General features: G+C 44.9%; 1 protein-coding gene across 1 annotated transcript in view; it reads right to left on the reverse strand.

Moving 5' to 3' along the window:
* Window positions 1–21,364, reverse strand: part of LOC106607082 (uncharacterized) — a 36,602-nt gene that overhangs the window by 7,652 nt on the left and 7,586 nt on the right. The window contains exons 2-3 of the mRNA XM_014203673.3: window positions 1,923–1,974; window positions 287–367 (exon numbers count right to left, since the gene is read on the reverse strand). Coding sequence (XP_014059148.1) covers window positions 287–367; window positions 1,923–1,967 — 126 coding nt within the window. The 5' untranslated portion in view covers window positions 1,968–1,974. The remainder of the gene's footprint in view (window positions 1–286; window positions 368–1,922; window positions 1,975–21,364) is intronic.

Below are 21,364 nucleotides of genomic sequence, written 5' to 3' on the forward strand. Positions count from 1 at the left end.
GGTAGCAGAGGTCATGGTAGCAGAGGTCAAGGTAGCAGAGGTCATGGTAAGATGATGAGCAGAAGAGAGGTGAACAGGAAGGAGGGAGAAAAAGACTGTTATACAGAGGAATAGAGAATGCCTCAGGACACCTCATGGTGTTGGGGATGTTGTCTGGTGTTATGGAGCTAATTGAGTTTATCATCACACAGGAGGGCTCCACCCTGGGCATGCGAACCAGCTGCCAGACATGTGGCATCCTGCAACAGGACAACAGGGAAGGACAGACAGACAGATCCAGACAGACCTTGCGCTGGGCCTGCATCAGCCACTCCTCCTCCATCTCTCGCCTTGCTTTCTCGTCGTCCTGCTGCTTACGTCGCTTGTCCTGGTGATGGGAGAAGAATAGAAAGAGACCAATAAAAAGAGAGAGATTTAGGGTTGAGTGGAGGTAGAGATATACTTATGTTTCTGAACCTAATGAGGAGCACTTCCTGTTATTAAGCATCTCAGACGTGTGTCACCACAGAGACAGAGTCCCACAGCTCACACTGCTTTCAAGCTCTACTGAGATAATCACAGTTGTCATTTGAATGATGCTAGTGAAGGGGAAGATAACAGCACAACTACAGTACTGTATATCCTACTACAGTATAACTGAAAAGCTGTGACATTAGATTACAGTGACAAGCCCCATAGACATATATGCTGTTGACCGGTGGAACAGCTGGTTCTTTAAGGTCAAAGTGCAGAGAAACGGAGATGAAGGGGCGAGGCTAGGAGCACGTGGGCATGCCAGCACTCCATCTTCATGAGCTAGTCTGACAGTAACACACATATCACACATACTGCACATTCATGTTCTGTTAGGAGGAGCGGTTCACTCCCATACATTAGCACCAATCCAGGCCTGAGACAGGAAACCACCACTGCTATCCCTTTGGACTTCTCATAGTTTCCCCAACATCCCTCCTTTCAAAAGCAACTGCAATTAGATTACGCTAAACAGAAGGGCTAATTTAGATCAGAATTTAATTAACGATTTTGGTCTAACCTAATTCAATAAGAACTGTGTTGTGGCATAACATGTGGGAGTTGGCTACACCCCACTGCATCAAAGAAAGACAGGATAAAGCATGGAGGGAAGGCATGAGCATTGTGTGTGTGTGTGTGTGTGTTGTGTGTGTGTGTGTGTGTGTGTGTGTGTGTGTGTGTGTGTGTGTGTGTGTGTGTGTGTGTGTGTGTGTGTGTGTGTGTGTGTGTGTGTGTGTGTGTGTGTGTGTGTGTGTGTGTGTGCGTGTGTGTATTTCTACTGTCTCTTAATGCTCAAGGTCCCTGTAGTGTTTAACCCTGCTGATGAGGTCAGTAGTGGCCCTGAAGCAAACGCCATGCAACCCAATTGAATTATTCAAACATGGACAGACCTGGGGGAGAGCAGGTATGTGATGTGGATGTACATGGCTGGGGGAGAGCAGGCATGTGATGTAGATGTACATGGCTGGGGGAGAGCAGGTATGTGATGTGGATGTACATGGCTGGGGGAGAGCAGGTATGTGATGTAGATGTACATGGCTGGGGGAGAGCAGGCATGTGATGTGGATGTACATGGCTGGGGGAGAGCAGGCATGTGATGTGGATGTACATGGCTGGGGGAGAGCAGGCATGTGATGTAGATGTACATGTCTGGGGGAAATAGCCATCATACTGTATAAGCATAATGTATAGTACATGTCAATGTGCTCTGTGTGGGTTGTGTGCCGAATGTTAGAATGCCTTTAACTGTGTTGACTTCTGCAGAATGTGAGGTTAAAAACGGTAACTATTTACAGATCACTGCTTTGATGCAGAGTAAACGTCTCACTGCCCTGACTGTTGTTGTGCGTCTTTATCAATGCACAAGTTCAAATAAATTCATAAGGTGGAACTAAAACCATGAGACTCACCGCTATAGCCTGCACTCTCTGCTGGTACTTCTCTGCCTCGTCCATGTTGGGTCTACAACACAAGAACACAGAGGAGAGTTATAGTTACTTTACTCCTAATGTAGCAGTCCAGAAAACTGTTCATCTGAGCAAATCATATAAATGAAACTCAATTATTAAAAGTTATTCCACACATATTTAGCGAAAGCGCAGAACTGATTTTCAATTCCCCTCGCTGTGGGACAGTGGATGAGAGAGTGTGATGATGTGATGCCAGATCCTAGATCAGTCACATATCAAAGTAGTGCAGAGGCTTATCATGGAGAGACTGCTACACTACTGTATTCTGTCATGTACTGGGTCCTTTGGGTGATGTCCTGTCATACTTCAAACCACCAACTACATGCTCATATTATTATACACTTTCCACAGAGGTGACTGAAAAACTGCCTGTTAGCAATATCTGCACTAGAGATGATTACTACATAATTCTTATATAATTATTTTCTAAAACCCTAAGTGAGAGAGCAGAGAGGAACTGGGAGAAGGGAGAGCACATAGCAGCCTTTGATGCTGAGTTGCTGAGCTCCCAACAGTAATAAGGCTGATTGAAATTAAAGGAACGATTGATTCCTGGAGCAGCAACTCACACACAGGGATAAAGTGAATGAGGAGAGGGAGTAACACAGAGGCTGTGGAGAGGACTATGGATCAGTTTGGCTTACAGTAAGAGTGGGAGGGCAGAGCTGGTCTCAGGAGATATATTCAGTTCACACTGCCTTTCCCCCTCTGTTTTTACTCCAGTCCTATGGCATCATCAACTGTAAATAAAGCGCTATAAACCAACCTGTCACAGCTTTGATCACTGACATGACAATGACACTAGTCCAGAGTGTACTACAGAGTGTACTACACTACAGAGTGTACTACAGTACAGAGTGAACTACAGAGTGTACTACAGTACAGAGTGAACTACAGAGTGTACTACAGTACAGTGTACTACAGTTCTGACCTTTCTGCCTGTCCTGACCCTGATCCTGCCTGACTCTGATTTGGATTACGACTCCTTGCCTGCCTTGACTTACCTTTTGCCTGCCCCTTGTACTATAATAAACTATCAGACTCGTACAGTCGTGGCCAAAAGTTTTGAGAATGACACAAATATGAATTTTCACAAAGTCTGCTGCCTCAGTTTGTATGGTGGCAATTTGCATATACTCCAGAATGTTATGAAGAGTGATCAGATGAAGTCCCTCTTTGCCATGCAAATTAACTGAATCCCCAAAAACATTTCCACTGCATTTCAGCCCTGCCACAAAAGGACCAGCTAACATCATGTCAGTGATTCTCTTGTTAACACAGGTGTGAGTGTTAACGAGGACAAGGCTGGAGATCACTCTGTCATGCTGATGGAGTTCGAATAACAGACTGGAAGCTTCAAAAGGAGGATGGTGCTTGGAATCATTGTTCTTCCTCTGTCAACAATGGTTTCCTGCAAGGAAACACGTGCCGTCATCATTGCTTTGCATAAAAAGGGCTTCACAGGCAAGGATTTTGCTGCCAGTAAGATTGCACCTAAATCAACCATTTATCAGATCAAGAAGAACTTACATTTACATTACATTTTAGTCATTTAGCAGACGCTCTTATCCAGAGCGACTTACAGTAGTGAATACATACATTTAATTTTCAACTTCAAGGAGAGCGGTTCAATTGTTGAGAAGAAGGCTTCAGGGTGCCCAAGAAAGCCCAGCAAGAGCCAGGATCGTCTCCTAAAGTTGATTCAGCTGCGGGATTGGGGCACCACCAGTACAGAGCTTGCTCAGGAATGGCAGCAGGCAGGTGTGAGTGCATCTGCACACACAGTGAGGCGAAGACTTTTGGAGGATGGCCTGGTGTCAAGAAGAGCAGCAAAGAAGCCACTTCTCTCCAGGAAAAACATCAGGGACAGACTGATATTCTGCAAAAGGTACAGGGATTGGACTGCTGAGGACTGGGGTAAAGTCATTTTCTCTGATGAATCTCCTTTCTGATTGTTTGGGGCATCCGGAAAAAAGCTTGTCCGGAGAAGACAAGGTGAGCGCTAACATCAGACTTGTGTCATGCCAACAGTAAAGCATCATGAGGACATTCATGTGTGGGGTTGCTTCTCAGCCAAGGGAGTGGGCTCACTCACATTTTTTGCCTAAGAACACAGCCATGAATAAAGAATGGTCCCAACACATCCTCCGAGAGCAACTTCTCCCAACCATCCAGGAACAGTTTGGTCATGAACAATGCCTTTTCCAGCACCTTTTCCGGCAAAAGTGATAACTAAGTGGCTCGGGGAACAAAACATTGATATTTTGGGTCCATGGCCAGGAAACTCCCCAGACCTTAATCCCATTGAGAACTTGTGGTCAATCCTCAAGAGGCGGGTGGACAAACAAAAACCCACAAATTCTGACAAACTCCAAGCATTGATTATGCAAGAATGGGCTGCCATCAGTCAGGATGTGGCCCAGAAGTTAATTGACAGCATGCCAGGGCAGAATGCAGAGGTCTTGAAAAAGAATGGTCAACACTGCAAATATTGACTCTTTACATCAACTGTCACGCCCTGACCTTAGAGAGCCTTTCTATTTCTCTATTTGGTCAGGTCAGGGTGTGATTTTGGTGGGCAATCTAGTTTTCTTATTTCTTTGTTTGGCCGGGTATGGTTCCCAATCAGAGGCAGCTGTCTATCGTTGTCTCTGATTGGGGATCATACTTAGGCAGCCTTTTCCCCACCTGTGTTTGTGGGTAATTATTATTTCTGTGAGTGTTTTGTGTGCGCCACGGTTGCGTCACGTTCTGATTCTGTTTTACCTATTTGTTTGTGTAAGGTTCACTTCGACTAAAGGAAGTGGAATTCCATGCACGCTGCGCCTTGGCTTATTTATGATAGGGAGTTTGAAGACAGTGAATGTGATATCAACTTCATGTAATTGTCAATAAATGCCTTTGACACTTATGAAATGCTTGTAACTATACTTCAGTATTCCATAGTAACATCTGACAAAAATATCTAAAGACACTGAAGCAGCAAACTTTGGAAATTAATATTTGTGTCATTCTCAAAACTTTTGGCCACGACTGTACAACAGTACAGAGTGTACTACACTAGAGTGTACTACTCTACAGAGTGTTCTACAGAGTGTACTACAGTACAGAGTGTACTACACTAGAGTGTACTACAGTACAGAGTATTACTACAGAGTGTACTACAGTACATAGCGTACTACAGAGTGTACTACACTACATAGTATTCCTACAGAGTGTACTACACTACAGAGTAATTACTACAGAGTGTACAACATAGTGTACTACAGAGTGCACTACACTACAGAGTATTAGAATATACTACACTACAGTGTATTACTACAGAGTATTACTACGGAGTGTACGACAAACCACAGTGTACAACATAGTGTACTACACTACAGAGTAGTGTACTACTGTCACAACGTCCACGGAAGGTGGCGCCTCTCCCCGGTCGGGCGGTGCTCGGCGGTCGTCGTCGCCTGCCTACTAGCTGCCACCGATCTATGTTTCTGTGTCTGTTGGTTTTGTCTGATTAGGTCTGCACCTGTTTTGTGTTAGTCAATTAGTGGGGTATTTAGTTTGTTTGTTTCGTTTGGGGATTTGTGCGGGATTGTTCTTTGTCATGCTATTGATAGTCGGACATTTTTGTATGTTTTCCCAGTGAAGCTGCTTGTTTAGGCATTAGGGATGCCGGGCTGCGCCCCGTCCTTGTGGATCTTTGGAGCTGTCCTCCTTCCTTGTTGTTTTGCAACCTGCCTTGTTGCGGCATTTTTTCTGTTTGATTATTAAACGTACGTTTAAACGGATCACAGTCTCCTGCGCCTGACTTCACCCCTCCTGCAATCAAAGTGAACCGTGACAACTACACTACATAGTGTATGACAGAGTGTAGTACACTACAGAGTATTACCACAGAATCTCATCCTGTCATCTCTTTAAACACAGTTAGAAGTGCTGACATAAGAAGAGCTGGATGAGCCCCTTGAGTCAAACTCCAACAACTGTCAGGACGACCACACACACACACACACACACACACACACACACACACACACACACACACACACACACACACACACACACACACACACACACACACACACACACACACACACACACACACACACACACCAAAGCTCACTCTGAGAGACGGCTGCTTGATTGAAGTTGCGGAGGTGTTAAGCAATAAGAGATCTATTATGATTTATAGCCAATGACAGCCGTTTCATGAGAGCAGAAGAGATTATAATTATACACTATTTTAATTATACAGATTATAATTCAACCTCAGATATTTACCTTATATCTGTAAATGAACAAATATTCTCTACACATGATATACATGATTGGTATAACTAGCCTACTATGGAGGATGGTACTCGAGGCACGGATGACTCTATTTTAAGTACCGTTCTGTCCAAGTCAGATTGATACTATATAGCATAAGTGGTTAGAGATTTAGGATGGTTGTATGGTGTCTGAGGGCTGTACAGCTACAGTGTGATATAGCCATAGTCAGCCACACAGGGCTATTGTTAGACCCAGGTGGGCATTGTAGTGAGGGTGACGGACGGCTCTAGAGGGGGTGTTGTATTGATGGCAGGGCTGTGATGGAGAGGGAGGGGCTGTGACGTCTCACACCCAACACGGGGGTCATTAGTGGGCATTGTCACGGTGATGGAGTGCCACAGGCAGAGGTTCATTAGAAGAAGCACAAGGGCGCTGCCAACCCTGGGGACTCTCCTTGTCCAGATGATGGACGCCTTACACACTGCCAACTGCCAGCCAGCCCAGAGCTCCCCCCACACACACATACTCACTAGGACACCCCAGTCCTTCTGTGTCTGTCTGGGTACGACTGGCCGCTGCTGCTACCCTGGAGAGAGTATATCACTTTGTTTGTACAGTCTGGAGGTGACTGAGATGAGCTATGGTTTGGGGGGGGGGGGGGGGTTGTTGCTGCTGTTTCTAGACACCATTTGTCGCATGGTATTCTCCTGGGAATCAGCAAATGTGATGTGTGCTGCTTATCATATGAGCCCACACTCCTTAGAGAGAGAGAGAGAGAGAGATTTCCTGGGAGAACGTCAAGGGACCGGACCTTCCAGGGAGCTTCCCAGGGTTTCTGCTTAACTTAAATGTAACTTCCCAGGAGAAATGACTAGGGCCAAAGGGACAGAAACTTTCCATGCATCAAATGTCCCTGTACACTGTACCTGTCACGTTTGTCTGAAGATGAAGGAGACCAAGGCGCAGCGTGTGTATCGTTCCTGTCACGTCCTGACCCTTGTAAGATGTCATTTTCTATAGTAAAATAGTTCAGGGGCATGACAGGGGGTGTTTTGGGTGGTTTTCTATGTTTTCTATTTCTATGTTTAAGTTCTAGTTTTTCTATTTCTATGTTTTTTTGGGGGGGTTGATCTCCAATTGGAGGCAGCTGGTCCTCGTTGCCTCTAATTGGAGATCATATTTAAGTAGGGTTTTTTTCCACCTGTGTTTGTGGGCAGTTATTTTCTGTTTAGTCTCTGTACCTGACAGAACTGTATTCTGATCGTTTGCCGTTTGTTATTTTGTCTTTAGTGTTTTTGAGTTAATAAATATCATAATGAGCACTCAACACGCTGCGCTTTGGTCCCCTCTATACGACAGCCGTTACAGAACTGCCCACCACAACTGGATCAAGCAGCGTGCTCGGGAGGAGATGGATACCTGGTCACTGAAGGAGAGGCTAGAGAGGGTAAACTGGACTTGGGGCCAAGTAATAGACAGATATAGAAGCCTGCCAGGGAGGCACGAGAGGCTACAGAAACCCAAAGAAAATGTTGTGGGGGGGCATATGGAGCAGTCGGCGGAGCCGAGGAGCAAACCAGAGCCAATCCGGGAGAAGAGGGAGAATTTGGAGAAGGGAGAAATGGGAGAGTAATTGAGTTGGTGGAGGACGCACAAGTTTTTCCCAAAGGAACGTGTCGTCAGTTTGATGCCACCTGAGTCAGCTCACCGTACTCGTCCTGAGAAGTGTGTGGAAGTTCCGGAACAAGTGATACCGGCTATACACACCAGGTCTCCAGTACGTCTCAACAGCCGGTACATCCTGTGCCTCCTCTCTGCACTCGCCCTGAGGTGCGTGTCATCAGCCCGGTGCCACCTGTACCGGTCCCACGCATCAGACCTCCGGTGCTCCTCCACAGCCCAGTACGTCCTGTGCCTGCTCCTCGCACTCTCCCTCCAGTGCGCTTCCACAGCCCAGTACGTCCTGTGCCTGCTCCTCGCATTCTCCCTCCAGTGCACTCCCACAGCCCAGTACGTCCTGTGCCTCCTCCCCGCACTCGACCTGAGGTGTTACCAGTCTGGCGCCACCTAGGCCAGTCCCACACATCAGACCTCCAGTGCGCATACCCAGTCCGGAGCCTCCAGCGACGCTCCCCAGTCCGGAGCCTCCAGCAACGCTCCCCAGTCCGGAGACTCCAGCGACGCTCCCCAGTCCGGAGCCTCCAGCAACGCTCCCCAGTCCGGAGACTCCAGCGACGCTCCCCAGTCCGGAGCCTCCAGCGACGCTCCCTAGTACAGAACCTCCTGAGACGGTCTGCAGCCCAGAGTCTTCGGCGACGGCCTGCAGCCCAGAACCTCCGGCGGCGGCCTGCAGCCCAGAACCTCCGGCGGCGGCCTGCAGCCCAGAGCCTCCGGCGGCGGCCTGCAGCCCAGAGCCTCCGGCGGCGGCCTGCAGCCCAGAGCCTCCGGCGGCGGCCTGCAGCCCAGAGCCTCCGGCGGCGGCCTGCAGCCCAGAGCCTCCGGCGACGGCCTGCAGCACAGAGCCTCCGGCGATGATCTACAGTCCGGTTCATCCGACGACGATCCACGGTCCGGTGGTACAGAAGCAGAGGGATCTGCGGGCCCCGAACCGGAGCCACCTCCGCTGCTGGAGGATCTGCTGAATGGTAATGTTCTGGGTACTGCACTAGAACTGCCATAGACAATTGTCACCCTCTCTACCCTCCCTTTTTTGTTTTGGTATTTTTTTTGGTGTTGTTTTTAGTTGCATTCGGAGTCTGCACCTTTGGGGGGAAAATAAAAGCTTTCTATGGTCAGGACGTGACAGTAACTCAGCCCCTTGAGAGACCCTGACCTGAAAGAGAGCGATAGAGGAAAGAGAGACACCTGGGTCCTCTGTGACCTGACCTGAGGGGAAAACACAATGTACTTCCGACAGCTACAAATCGAGCACTTAAGCCAGAGTCCCTGCAACCCTTTCCACTGAGTGGAGTCTTGGAGCGGGACCAAAATGGAATGTAAGCACAGACACTGAGGCTGGTGTGTGGGTGTCCCTCACCTGTCACTGAGCTCTCTGTCACTGAGCTCTCTGTCACTGAGCCCTCTGTCACTGAGCTCTCTGTCACTGAGCTCTCTGTCACTGAGCGCTCTCTCTCTCTCTCTCTCTCTCGTCAGCAGAGAGAGGAGTGCTCTCACGGAACATGGAGTGCCCACTCAGGCTGAACTGATTTCTCTCCAGCTGTGGGTGAGATCCAGGGACGGAGTGAGTGTGTTGTGTGTGTCACATTGAGTGTCTCACAGGGGGACACAGATAGTTTGTACAGATAGGTGCGGGGTGTAAATGGGTGGGTGATGTGTGTGTGGGAGAGAGATAGATCTGACCTGTGTTTCTCAGCCACAAACAACTGCAAGAAGTCTGACAGTCAGCACCTTATCTTCTCCAAGGGGGTTGGAAATCTCCTCTGTCTTTTCCACTTAAGGCACGGCTCACTGAATGTGACTGTGAGACTGGAGGGGGGAGGAACACTGGGAGATATTTACACCAGTAGCACAGCAGGAGGCACATTCTGTAGCCTGACACCATACAGTACAGTATGTATTACTGATACATACAGAAATAGTTGAAAGGCTTTACACATTCACTATTACTGTAATCACTATGCTGTATGAACAATACTCAAGAAGAGCACTGCCCATATGTTTGGAATGGTGGGTGGAAACGTAGGGGAAAAGGTAACATTTAAATGTTGCTCCTCCATAGAGAACCCAGTTTCTCACTGTGTGGAGGATCAGGATAACCTCACCCTGGAATCCTAACTATGTGGACGGGGCTGGAATGGATCTCTCCCTGGAGCTCCCCATGGACTCACTGTGGGGGTGACCAGACCAGCCCAGGGATGGAGGTCAAATGTTCTCCAGGATTTCTGGTATACATTAAGTTGAGTGCCAGGAGTTTTTCCTGACTGTGTGATCTGACCAGGAAAGACTTGGCCTTAGTTGTGACTATAACTAGGGCCCAGATGATGATGATCTGATGCCCATGATCTGGGAAAAACTCCTGGCCCTAAATGCATCGTAATCGCAATCGTTAGTGTAAAAACGAGAAATGGCCAATCTGGTCTGGCCATTGGTCTTCATGGCACATCCAGTCCACAGAGTGAAACAAACTCAGACCCTGCCACTTAGCCATATTCTACATGGTGGTGAGAGTCAGCCAGTCCAGAGAGAAAGTGATTCTCTGTCCCAGAAACCAGTCATGTACAAAAGTTACGCTGCTCTGCTCCCTAATGTATAATTCAGCACTAGGAAGGCATTCTATCTGTCCTCCGGAATCGACTCGGTTTTTAAAGTTACTTTCTGTGTTGTTTTCCGAGTCCTCCTCTACTTCCCGTTGCTGAAAGCATGGATTCAATTGTTTATACTTTTGGTTTTTAATAAAGTGCAAGTGCTTTAAGTCGTTGTGGGTGTGCATGTCTGCATGTCTGCACGCATTTGTTTGTTTGTGTGAATCTGTGTACATGCGTGTGTTTGGTAGATTGAGTGCTGAAAGTATAGGGAGCCGTAAAAGTGACAGAATATGAGTGGAATCAGAAATATTTGATTTGAATGCCACAGAAGTATAACTCACAGAACATTCTTCCCCAAAAGCATAAGCAGGTCTGGAGGAGGAAGCTCACAGCTCTGTGACGGATGTGACGGTGGGAACTCTGGAGATGTGACAACAGTATAAGCTCCCAGTGAGATTCTGGATGTTATCAGGAAGCCACACATCTCTCCTGGTAGGCCAGTACACAGCTGTAGTTATACTAGCTAAACATTTTATTCACATCCAAAACATCTCTAAATGGAATATAAGGCAGGGATCAGGGAGATAATCGGCCTTGGCAGAGGTGTTCATCCAGCAACAATATTCATACACCAGTAACTATGGGATGTCCTGAACTCTGTAACCAACACCACCATTTCCAGGAACAGAGGTGCAGCTAACATTCCAGTACAATGAAGTCAACTACAAAATAAGTTCCATCAGAATCACTGTTGTCAAGACATACTGTAGACTGTCGTACTGTACTAGGCTCAGGACAGGAGAGCCCCAACCCTCCTCAGCCTGGCACAGGATGGGCTGCTAGGAGCCAAGACTTCCAGGCCAGTACTCAGCTGATAGCACACAGCTTAGCAGGGGAGACTGACTCACATTAATGGACTCTCTGTCACGGACTTCCACCTGGGCCACCCACACACACACACACACACACACACACACACACACACACACACACACACACACACACACACACACACACACACACCACAATGAAGCTCCTGCCATGTTGAGGACCAGATTGCAGGACATGTGTCTGTTGCCTACCAAGCATTTGCATTGTCATTGTGGATTACTTCATCATTGGGTTCAATCACCATCAGAGCTGTGCTTGGGGGCACAGATGGCTCCTGTGTGCTCTGTTTGTTTGTCTGAGCCTCTCTGTCAATGTCTCTAATTAGAATAAGGGGAAACAGTATGATGCTTCCCAATAGGAAGTAAGATGCAGCAATACACTCCATTTAACTTCACAAGAGCTCACACAGGATGTCACGTCCTGACCATAGTAAGTGGTTATTTTCTATGGTAGAGTAGGTCAGGGTGTGACAGGGGGTGTTTGTCTATGTTTTGTATTTCTATGTTCAGTTTCTAGTTTTGTGTTTCTATGTTGGTTTTGTTTGGTATGATCTCCAATTGGAGGCAGCTGGTCGTCGTTGTCTCTAATTGGAGGTCATATTTAAGTTGATGTTTCTCCCACCTGTTTTTGAGGGTGATTATATTTTGAGTAGTGTGTTTTCTCTCTGCGTCACGGTTTGTTGTTTTTTGTTAGTTCAAGTATTTATGTATTGCATTACGTTTCACGAATAAATAAAGATGTGGAACTACAAACACGCTGCATTTTGGTCCGATCCTTCAGACAGCCGTGACACAGGAGCTCCGCCTATCACGTGCATGTGTTCAAACACGTTCAAAAGCGCATGCGCATGCGCACGAACACATACCCACACTTACTAACACACACACTTCACCAACTTTCCCTGGCAAACACACTTGGATGGAAATTCTCTCTCACTTCTTAACAGTTTTCCTAGAAAGAGTACTGCACTGTGTGCCGTTCAAATGTGTGCCGTTTATACTGAACAAAAATATAAACGCAACGTGTAAAGTGTTGGTTCCATGTTTCATGAGCTGAAATAAAATATTTTCATACGCACAAAAAAGCTTATTTCTCTCAAATTTTGTGCACAAATTTGTTTATATCCCTTGCCATGATAATCCATCCACCTGACAGGTGTGGCATATCAAAAAGCTGATTAAACAGCATGATCATTACACAGGTGAACCTTCCACAGATGTCTCAAGTTTTTAGGGAGCGTGCAATTGGCATGCTGGCTGCAGAAATGTCCACCAGAGCTGTTGCCAGATAATTGAATGTTCGTTTCTCTACCATAAGCTGACTCCAAAGTCATTTCAGAGAATTTGGCAGTATATCCAACCGGCCTCTCAACCGCAGACCATGTGTATGGCGTCGTGTGGGCGAGCGGTTTGCTGATGTCGACGTTGTGAACAGAGTGCCCCATGGTGGCGGTGGGGTTATGGTATGGGGAGGCATAAGCTACTGACAAGGAACACAATTGCATTTTATTGATGGCAATTTGAATGCACAGAGATACCGTGACAAGATCCTGAAGACCATTGTCGTGCCATTCATCCACCACCATCACCTCATGTTTCACCATGATAATGCACAGCCCCATGTCGCAAGGATTTGTACACAATTCCTGGAAGCTGAACATTTCCCAGTTCTTTCATGGCCTGCATACCAGACATGTCACCCATTGAGCATGTTTGGGATGCTCTGGATCGACGTGTACAACAGCGTGTTCCCATCAATATTTTATAACTTCACACAGCCATTTAAGAGTTGTGGGACAACATTCCACAGGCCACAATCAACAGCCTGATCAACTCTATGCAAAGGAGATGTGTAACCCTGCATGAGGCAAATGGTGGTCACACCCGATACTGACTTTTTCTGATCCACAACCCAATTTATTTAAAGGTATTTGTGACCAACAGATGCATATCTGTATTCCCTGTCAGGTGAAATTCATAGATTAGGGCCTAATGAATTTATATCAATTGACTGATTTCCTTATATGAACTGTAAGTCGATAAAATCTTTGAAATTGTTACATGTTGTGTTTATGTTTTGTTCAGTATAAATGCTTGTCCTATTGTCATTGGATAAAATAGGGTGGGACCATGAGACGTGACAGTGTGGTTAAGTGTTGAGCATAAACTGTTCAAGTATTCAGTTACTACGCGATCCAAACTCAGGTGTTCCCAAACCTTTTTGGTCCGTGACCCCATTTTGATATAAAAAATGTTTTGTGACCCCACCATGTAAAAGAAGTAATGCAATCAACAGCCATTGTATACTTTTTTATTATTGTGGCTATGACAGTTTATTACAAATCAGTCTGCCGGTACTTTTGACAGTATTTCAATCTGAAGGGAGTATGGTTTGAAGTAAATGAAATGCATCAGAAAGGTATTGGGAAGTTCAGAAGATCAGGGCCTGGTCTTGTCTACTCTGTTTTAATGAGTCCTGCGTGGCTTGTGTGCATAGTAGAAGGAAACAGAAGACACATACATGTTTCTTAGAGTGTTACCTTTCAGTGATGGGGTCATAATATTTTGTAGCTTAAACCGTTCAAACGATGGAGCCACATTTGTAGGAAGAAAACTGAAACCGCTCTGTTAATTACAACCGTATCTAGTGGCTACTGGAGGGTACTGGCATAACCCCAGTTCCATGAACCAAGTTTCTCTCCCGACCTCATTTTCAAACCAGGCGAACCCTAGTTAGGGAAACGCTGTCCCAACTGCTGTGTATGTACAGTATGTCAGGCTGCGTCCTCTTCCCTGCCATACCTACCGTGCCAAATCAAAGCAGTGCCATGAGGAGGTGACTGAGCCTTGCTATAGTTTATGGGAACACCCCAGGGTACAAAATGATCCGATGCAGCCAACGCTTGCACCCCACTCCCATCCTCCACTGATATATTGTCCATGCACATGGATACACATGGACACATGCACACTTGGCTTCATAAACAAGCAGGCAGAAACAACGTGCTCTAGATTGCATGAAGTGTTACTGTGGTCTGCAGCAGCACATTGTGTGAATTAGAGGTCGACCGATTATGATTTTTCAACGCCGATACTGATACCGATTTATGGGGGGGGGGGGGGGGGGGGGGATACCGATTAATCGGCCGATTATTATTATTATTATTATTATTTTATTATGACAATTACAACAATACTGAATGAACACTTATTTTAACTTAATATAATACATCAATAAAATCAATTTAGCCTCAAATAAATAATGAAACATGTTCAATTTGGTTTAAATAATGCAAAACAAAGTGTTGGAGAAGAAAGTAAAAGTGCAATATGTGCCATGTAAGAAAGCTAATGTTTAAGTGCCTTGCTCAGAACATGGGAACATATGAAAGCTAGTGGTTCCTTTTAACATGAGTCTTCAATATTCCCAAGTAAGAAGTTTTAGGTTGTAGTTATTATATTATTATAGGAATTATAGGACTATTTCTCTCTATACGACTTGTATTTCACATACCTTTGACTATTGTATGTTCTTATAGGCACTTTAGTATTGCCAGTGTAACAGTATAGCTTCCGTCCCTCTCCTCGCTCCTACCTGGGCTCAAACCAGGAACACATCGACAACAGCCACCCTCGAAGCAGCGTTACCCATGCAGAGGAAGGGAAAAAACTACTCCAAGTCTCAGAGCGAGTGACGTTTGAAACGCTATTACCGTGCACCCGGCTAACTAGCTAGCCATTTCACATCGGTTACACCAGCCTAATCTTGGGAGTTGATAGGGGTGGCTTGAAGGGGTGGGTATAATTTGTGGAACGTTCCAACAGGAATCTGTTCCAAAAAACGTAAAGTAAAAGGTTGCCAACCAACAACGCATACAAAGTAGCAACGCATACAAACCTAGCTAACAAGCTGACGAATAGGCATCAACTCACCACGTAGCTTATTCTTAATGTTTGTCCATAGGCAAACAGACATGTGAGGAGAGACATTTTTCGGAATAAACGTGATGAGTGAAAAACGCAATGAAATAGACCACTCCCTACTCGGTATCTTATTCTGCCGCTATACAACTTTGTATGCGTTGTTTTTTGGAAACCTTGTTATTTACGAAGTTTTTGGAATAGATTCCTGTTGGAACGTTCCACAAATTATACCCACCCAGGTTGAAGTCATAAACAGCGCAATGCTTGAAGGGCTGTTTGAATGAATGCTTACGAGCCTGCTGCTGCCTACCACCGCTCAGTCAGACTGCTCTATCAAATCATAGACTTAATTATAATATAATAAACACACAGAAATACGAGCCTTGGGTCATTAATATGGTCGAATCTGGAAACTATCATCTCGAAAACAAAAGTTTTTTTCTTTCAGTGACATACGGAACCGTTCCGTATTTTATCTAACGGGTGACTAAGTCTAAATATTCCTGTTAGGCATTGATGTTTTATGGTTAGGTACATTGGTGCAACGACAGTACTTTTTTCGCAAATGCGCTTCTTAAATCAACACCCGTTTGTCGAAGTAGGCTGTGATTCAATGAAAATTAACAGGCACCGCATCGATCATATGCAACGCAGGACACATTAGATAAACTAGTAGTATCATCAACCATGTGTAGTTAACTAGTGATTATGTTAAGATTGATAGTTTTTTAAGTCTAATGCTAGCTAGCAACTTACCTTTGCTTCTTGCTGCCCTCGCGTTACAGGTAGTCAGCCTGTTAATCCTTATGGAGTGCAATGTAAGGCAGGTGGTTAGAGCGTTGGACTGGTAACCGAAGGTTGCAAAAACGAATCCCCCCTGAACAAGGCAGTTAACCCCCGTTTCTAGGCCATCATTGTAAATAAGAATGTGTTCTTAATCTGACTTGCCTAGTTAAATAAAGGAGTAAAAAAAAAGGTGTAAATAAAAAAATCGGCAAATCGGTGACCAAAATACCGATTACCGATTGTTATGAAAACGTGAAATCGGCCCTAATTAATCGGCCATTCCGATTAATCGGTCGACCTCTAGTGTGAATGGAATATTCTGCACAATAAGGGCCGAGAATACACAGTGTTGACCCAGGAAAAGTTCTCATCTCATAAATAGTTAAAAAGCTGGGCTTTTAAAAGAATTGGTCAACTTGTACCCTGCAAGTTCAGTGGTCTACAAAATATGCATTCAGGGAGGTGGAAACGTGCTTTTCTGGGCTGCCTAGCACTTAATAACTATGGCTCTGTTCTGGAGAATGTGGCCTATAAGCATGCCTGGTTAACTTTGAGAACCTGCTCTGCTCACATAGACTTCTCTCTACCTCTACCCAACACACACAACACCTCATCCTTTATACTGTTGACCATTATCATCACGTTATACAGTTCCATTAACAGCAGAGTTGTCATCACTATGGAGAGAAAAGCCATAGCACAATGAGTTAAAGCTGGTGTCACGTCCTGACCAGTTTAGGGATTATTTGCTATTGTAGTTTGGTCAGGACGTGGTAGAGGGTATTTTGTTTGTGTTTCGGGGTGGTGGTGTATGTAGTAGGGTGTTTGATTGATTATTTCCGGGTTTTGGTCTATGTTCTATGTTTTGTATTTCTATGTTCTTTCTGGTTTGTTGTATTTCTGTGTTTAGGTTGATGGGGGGGGTTGGACTCTCAATTGGAGGCAGGTGCTTTCTCGTTGCCTCTGATTGAGAGTCCTATATATGGGTAATTGTTTCTTGTTTTGCCTGTGTGAGCATGACAAGACTGCGTTGTTGTTCGTGCGTTCTTCGTTTTGTTATTTTGGTGTTCGCTTTATTTAAAATAAATAACAAGATGAGCATCCACATTCCTGCTGCGTTTTGGTCCTCTATTCCCGACGACAACCGTTACAGCTGGTGAACCTTCTCTTACTTTCAGTGATTCAGCTGTTCTAGTCCATGATCAGAATGAAACTACCCACAATGACCAATCAACATTACAGCATTACAGCAATTACTGTCTGGCCAGCAACATCAAATTTGAAAGGCCTAATCCTCATACAGTAATAAACACTCTAGCAATATAAATAATGAGCAATGTAACTACTGACCTTTCATTTACTGCTGCTTAAAATGACAGCTAGGTCACACTGAAATGACAGCTAGGTCACACTTTTGAGCTGAGGCCCAGGGTCCTGTGTGGCTCAGTCAGTAGAGCATGCCGCTTGCAACGCCAGGGTTGTGGGTTTGATTCCCATGGAGTAAAGTAAGAATGTATGCGCTCTCTACTGTAAGTCGCTCTGTATAACAGCATCTGCTAAATTATTAAAATGTCGAAAAGAATGTAAGGCCAAAGTGTGCTTGTTGAGGAAGTTTGAGGTGTAGCTGTCAGTACCTGTGCCCTGCAGGAGGCCAGGTTTAGGTTTGTGTGGAGTAAACCAAAGTTGGTTCTGTGAAGGTTCCCAGCACATTTCTTAGGTTGTGGCAAATGTTCTCTTAACACAAAAACTGTCTAGTTGTGATGATTATAGAATGTTTGTATAAAACATTTGCATGATGTTCCTAGTACACATTTAATCTGTTCCCAGAATGTTTCATGATATTGTGTGGACATTATAAGAGTTCCCAAAACACAAAATTGTCCACTTATGATGATTATTTAAATGTTTCTATTAGGTTGCAAAAAAAACAACATTTGCCCGATGTTGCAATCACATTCCCAGAACAATTATGTTGTTTCTTTAAAAGTTCCTAAAACATTTCTTTAGGTTGTGGGAACATTGTGAGGATATGACAAGAAATAGGTTCCTAAAACACAAAAACTGTCCATTTGTGCTGACATTCAGATAATGTTTGTATCCGGGTGCACAAAACATTCCTTTGATGTTGCAAGAATGTTGACAGAACAGCCTTTCTAAGTTCTTTAAAGGTTCCCAGAAAATGTCATTAGGTTTTGGGAACAGTGTGGGTGCATTACAAGAGATAGGTTCCCAAAACACAAAATATGCATGGTTGTGATGAAATTCATACAATGTTTAAGTTAGGTTGCACAGGACATTCCCTTAATGTTGTAAGAATTAAATAAGACAGTTTTTATGACGTTCGTAAACTATTCCATTGATGTTAATGAACGTCAATGTGCCTTAGACTGCTGCACCACTCGGGAGGCCCTTTCCAATGATATTTAATCTAAAACATTTTTTGATAGATAATTACCATCCTAAATAGGAGCCTATTTGCAGACAAGCTGATAATCAGTCCCATAGACACTCAGATCACCTATGTACTCGAACACTAGTTAATAGTTCACAGTTCTGACTGGTTGTTTCGTTCAGCTGACAGCAGCGCTGAACTCTGACCCTTTCACGACAAAGGTCATTGAAAAGCCTGCTCACGTCTCGTCTTCACACATTCCAGGCAATGAGATCACATTTACTGTACACACAGAGACAGTAAGAAGGCTGCAGAGAGCAGAGTGTACACAATGTAATCTCCTGTAATCTCCTAGTCTAGTAAAGTCACATGATGTCTTGCTGTCATTTCCTCTGTAGGATTCCACCTCCTTCATAGAAACAGGCTGCTCGCCGAACATCTTATTCCAAAATCATGGGCATTAATATGGAGTTGGTCCCCACTTTGCTGCTATAACAGCCTCCACTATTCTGGGAAGGCTTTCCACTAGATGTTGGAACATTGCTGGGGGGACTTGCTTCCATTCAGCCACAAGAGCATTAGTGAGGTCGGGCACTGATGTTGGGCGATTAGGCGTGGCTTGCAGTCTGAATTCCAATTAACCTCAAAGGTGTTCGGTGGAGTTGAGGTCAGGGTTCTGTGCAGGCCAGGCAAGTTCTTCCACACCGATCTCGACAAACCATTTCTGCATGGACCTGCTTTTGTGCATGGGGGCATTGTCATGCTGAAACAGGAAAGGGCCTTACCCTAACTGTTGCCACAAAGTTGGAAGCACAAAATCGTCTTGAAGGTCATTGTATGCTGTTGCGTTAAGATTTCCCTTCACTGGAACTAAGGGGCCTAGCCCGAACCATGAAAAACAGCCCCAGACCATTATTCATCCTCCACCAAACTTTACAGCTGGCACTAAGCATTTGGGCAGGTAGCGTTCTCCTGGCATCCACCAAACCTTAGATTCGTCCGTCGGACAGCCAGATAGTGAAGCGGGATTCATCACTCCAGAGAATGCGTTTCCACTGCTCCAGAGTCCAACGGTGGTGAGCTTTACACCACTCAAGCCGATGCCTGGCATAACGCATTGTGATCTTAAGCTTGTGTGCGGCTGCTCAGCCATGGAAACCCACTTCATGAAGATCCCGACGAACAGCTCTTGTGCTGACGTTGCTCCAGAAGCAGTTTGGAACTCGGTAGTGAGTGTTGCAACATAGGATATATTATTTTTAAGTGCTACACGCTTCAGCAGTCCCATTCTGTGAGCTTGTGTGGCTTACCACTTCGCGACTGAGCCGTTGCTGCTCCTAGATGTTTCCACTTCACAATAACAGGACTTATAGTTGACCGGGGCAACTCTAGCAGGGCAGAAAATTGACGAACTGACTTGTTGGAAAAGTGGCATCCTATGACGGTGCCACAATGAAAGCCACTGAGCTCTCCAGTTCGGCCAATGTTTGTCTATGGAGATCGCATGGCTATGTACTCAATATTATACACCTGTCAACAACGGGTGTGGCTGAAATAGCCGAATGCACTAATTTGAAGGGGTGGCCACATACTTTTGTGCATATAGTGTATGAACTGAACATAGACCAGCCTAAACACTACATGTAAACAAATGCATGCAATCATTTACACATGTGAACCTGACCCGAATGCAGACATCCTGTACATGATAGCAGAAATGAGCTCAACCATGCACACAACTACATAAGGACATGGCCTGCTGTCATGCACATAGTTTTGAACTCATACAGAACTATACACATATGAGGACCACATATACACATACATTATGCACCACTAGTATGTCCTCATTCTGTCCTCCCCAACAGTCTGTAAATTGTATCTCATTCCATCTATGCACATCATATTCCACTTAATCCTTGTTTATTCTGTATAGGCTAAGGCTCACGCACATCTGATAAATCATGGCGTCCAGTTCATCACACCGTGTGCTCCTCCACAGCACCCTGATCCAGTTGGAGAAACAAACAGAAGACATAAGCTGTTGTTGTTCCCTAGCTACGTTGTTTTTAGCCATCGACCCTGGAGCCTCTCTCTCTCAACTGCCTTAACGTTAGGGAGGGACGATTACATCATTTGGGTGGAATATGCGGAATATATGTACTGTGATGTCTTTTCAAGTCAGATGAGAGATGAGGTCATGTTGTTGGTATGCATGGCTTTGTCATGTGATGTCAACCGTGGTTCCTTCAGCTTGGATTATGAAAAACAGATTGTCCATTCAAATGTGTAAACGCTTTGGAAAATAGTGCATTCAGCCTGTCACAAGTACTTTACACTCAATTTACTCTTTGGAAAAAGGTATTCAATGCACAATTCATATATTTTTCTTCTACACCTCACTTGACAAGTACTTTCACTGATTCAAATTCAGCATAAAAACGGCAATGGAGCAAAAGCATTTCAAACCATTTCTAGATGTTTCCAGAGCATTCTAATGCAGATTCCTGAAATAGCTCAATGTCTCTTGGTAGAGGTTACAATTTAAGCAATTTAACAAAAAAATTGGCCTTGTCAAAGTATAGTGCAAGTCTAATGAGTTCATGGCTCCATAACGGGAAAGAGCATTCATCAAGCACTTAGCCTCACTTGCCAGGCTTATATTTTAACTCTGCATTGTTGAAATAGGACCCATAAGTTATTTATGAGGCAGCACTAGAGGGAAAGGGGCCCAACTATAGTCTTATTGAAGGGTAATTAGATCCATGTTATCTCCCTCTCTACATTCAAAGACTCAATCATGGACACTGTTACTGACACTTGTGGATGCTTTGCGTGATGTATTGTTGTCTC

Source organism: Salmo salar, chromosome 06, assembly GCF_965601325.2.
Source record: "Salmo salar chromosome 06, fSalSal1, whole genome shotgun sequence".
NCBI lineage: Eukaryota > Metazoa > Chordata > Actinopteri > Salmoniformes > Salmonidae > Salmo > Salmo salar.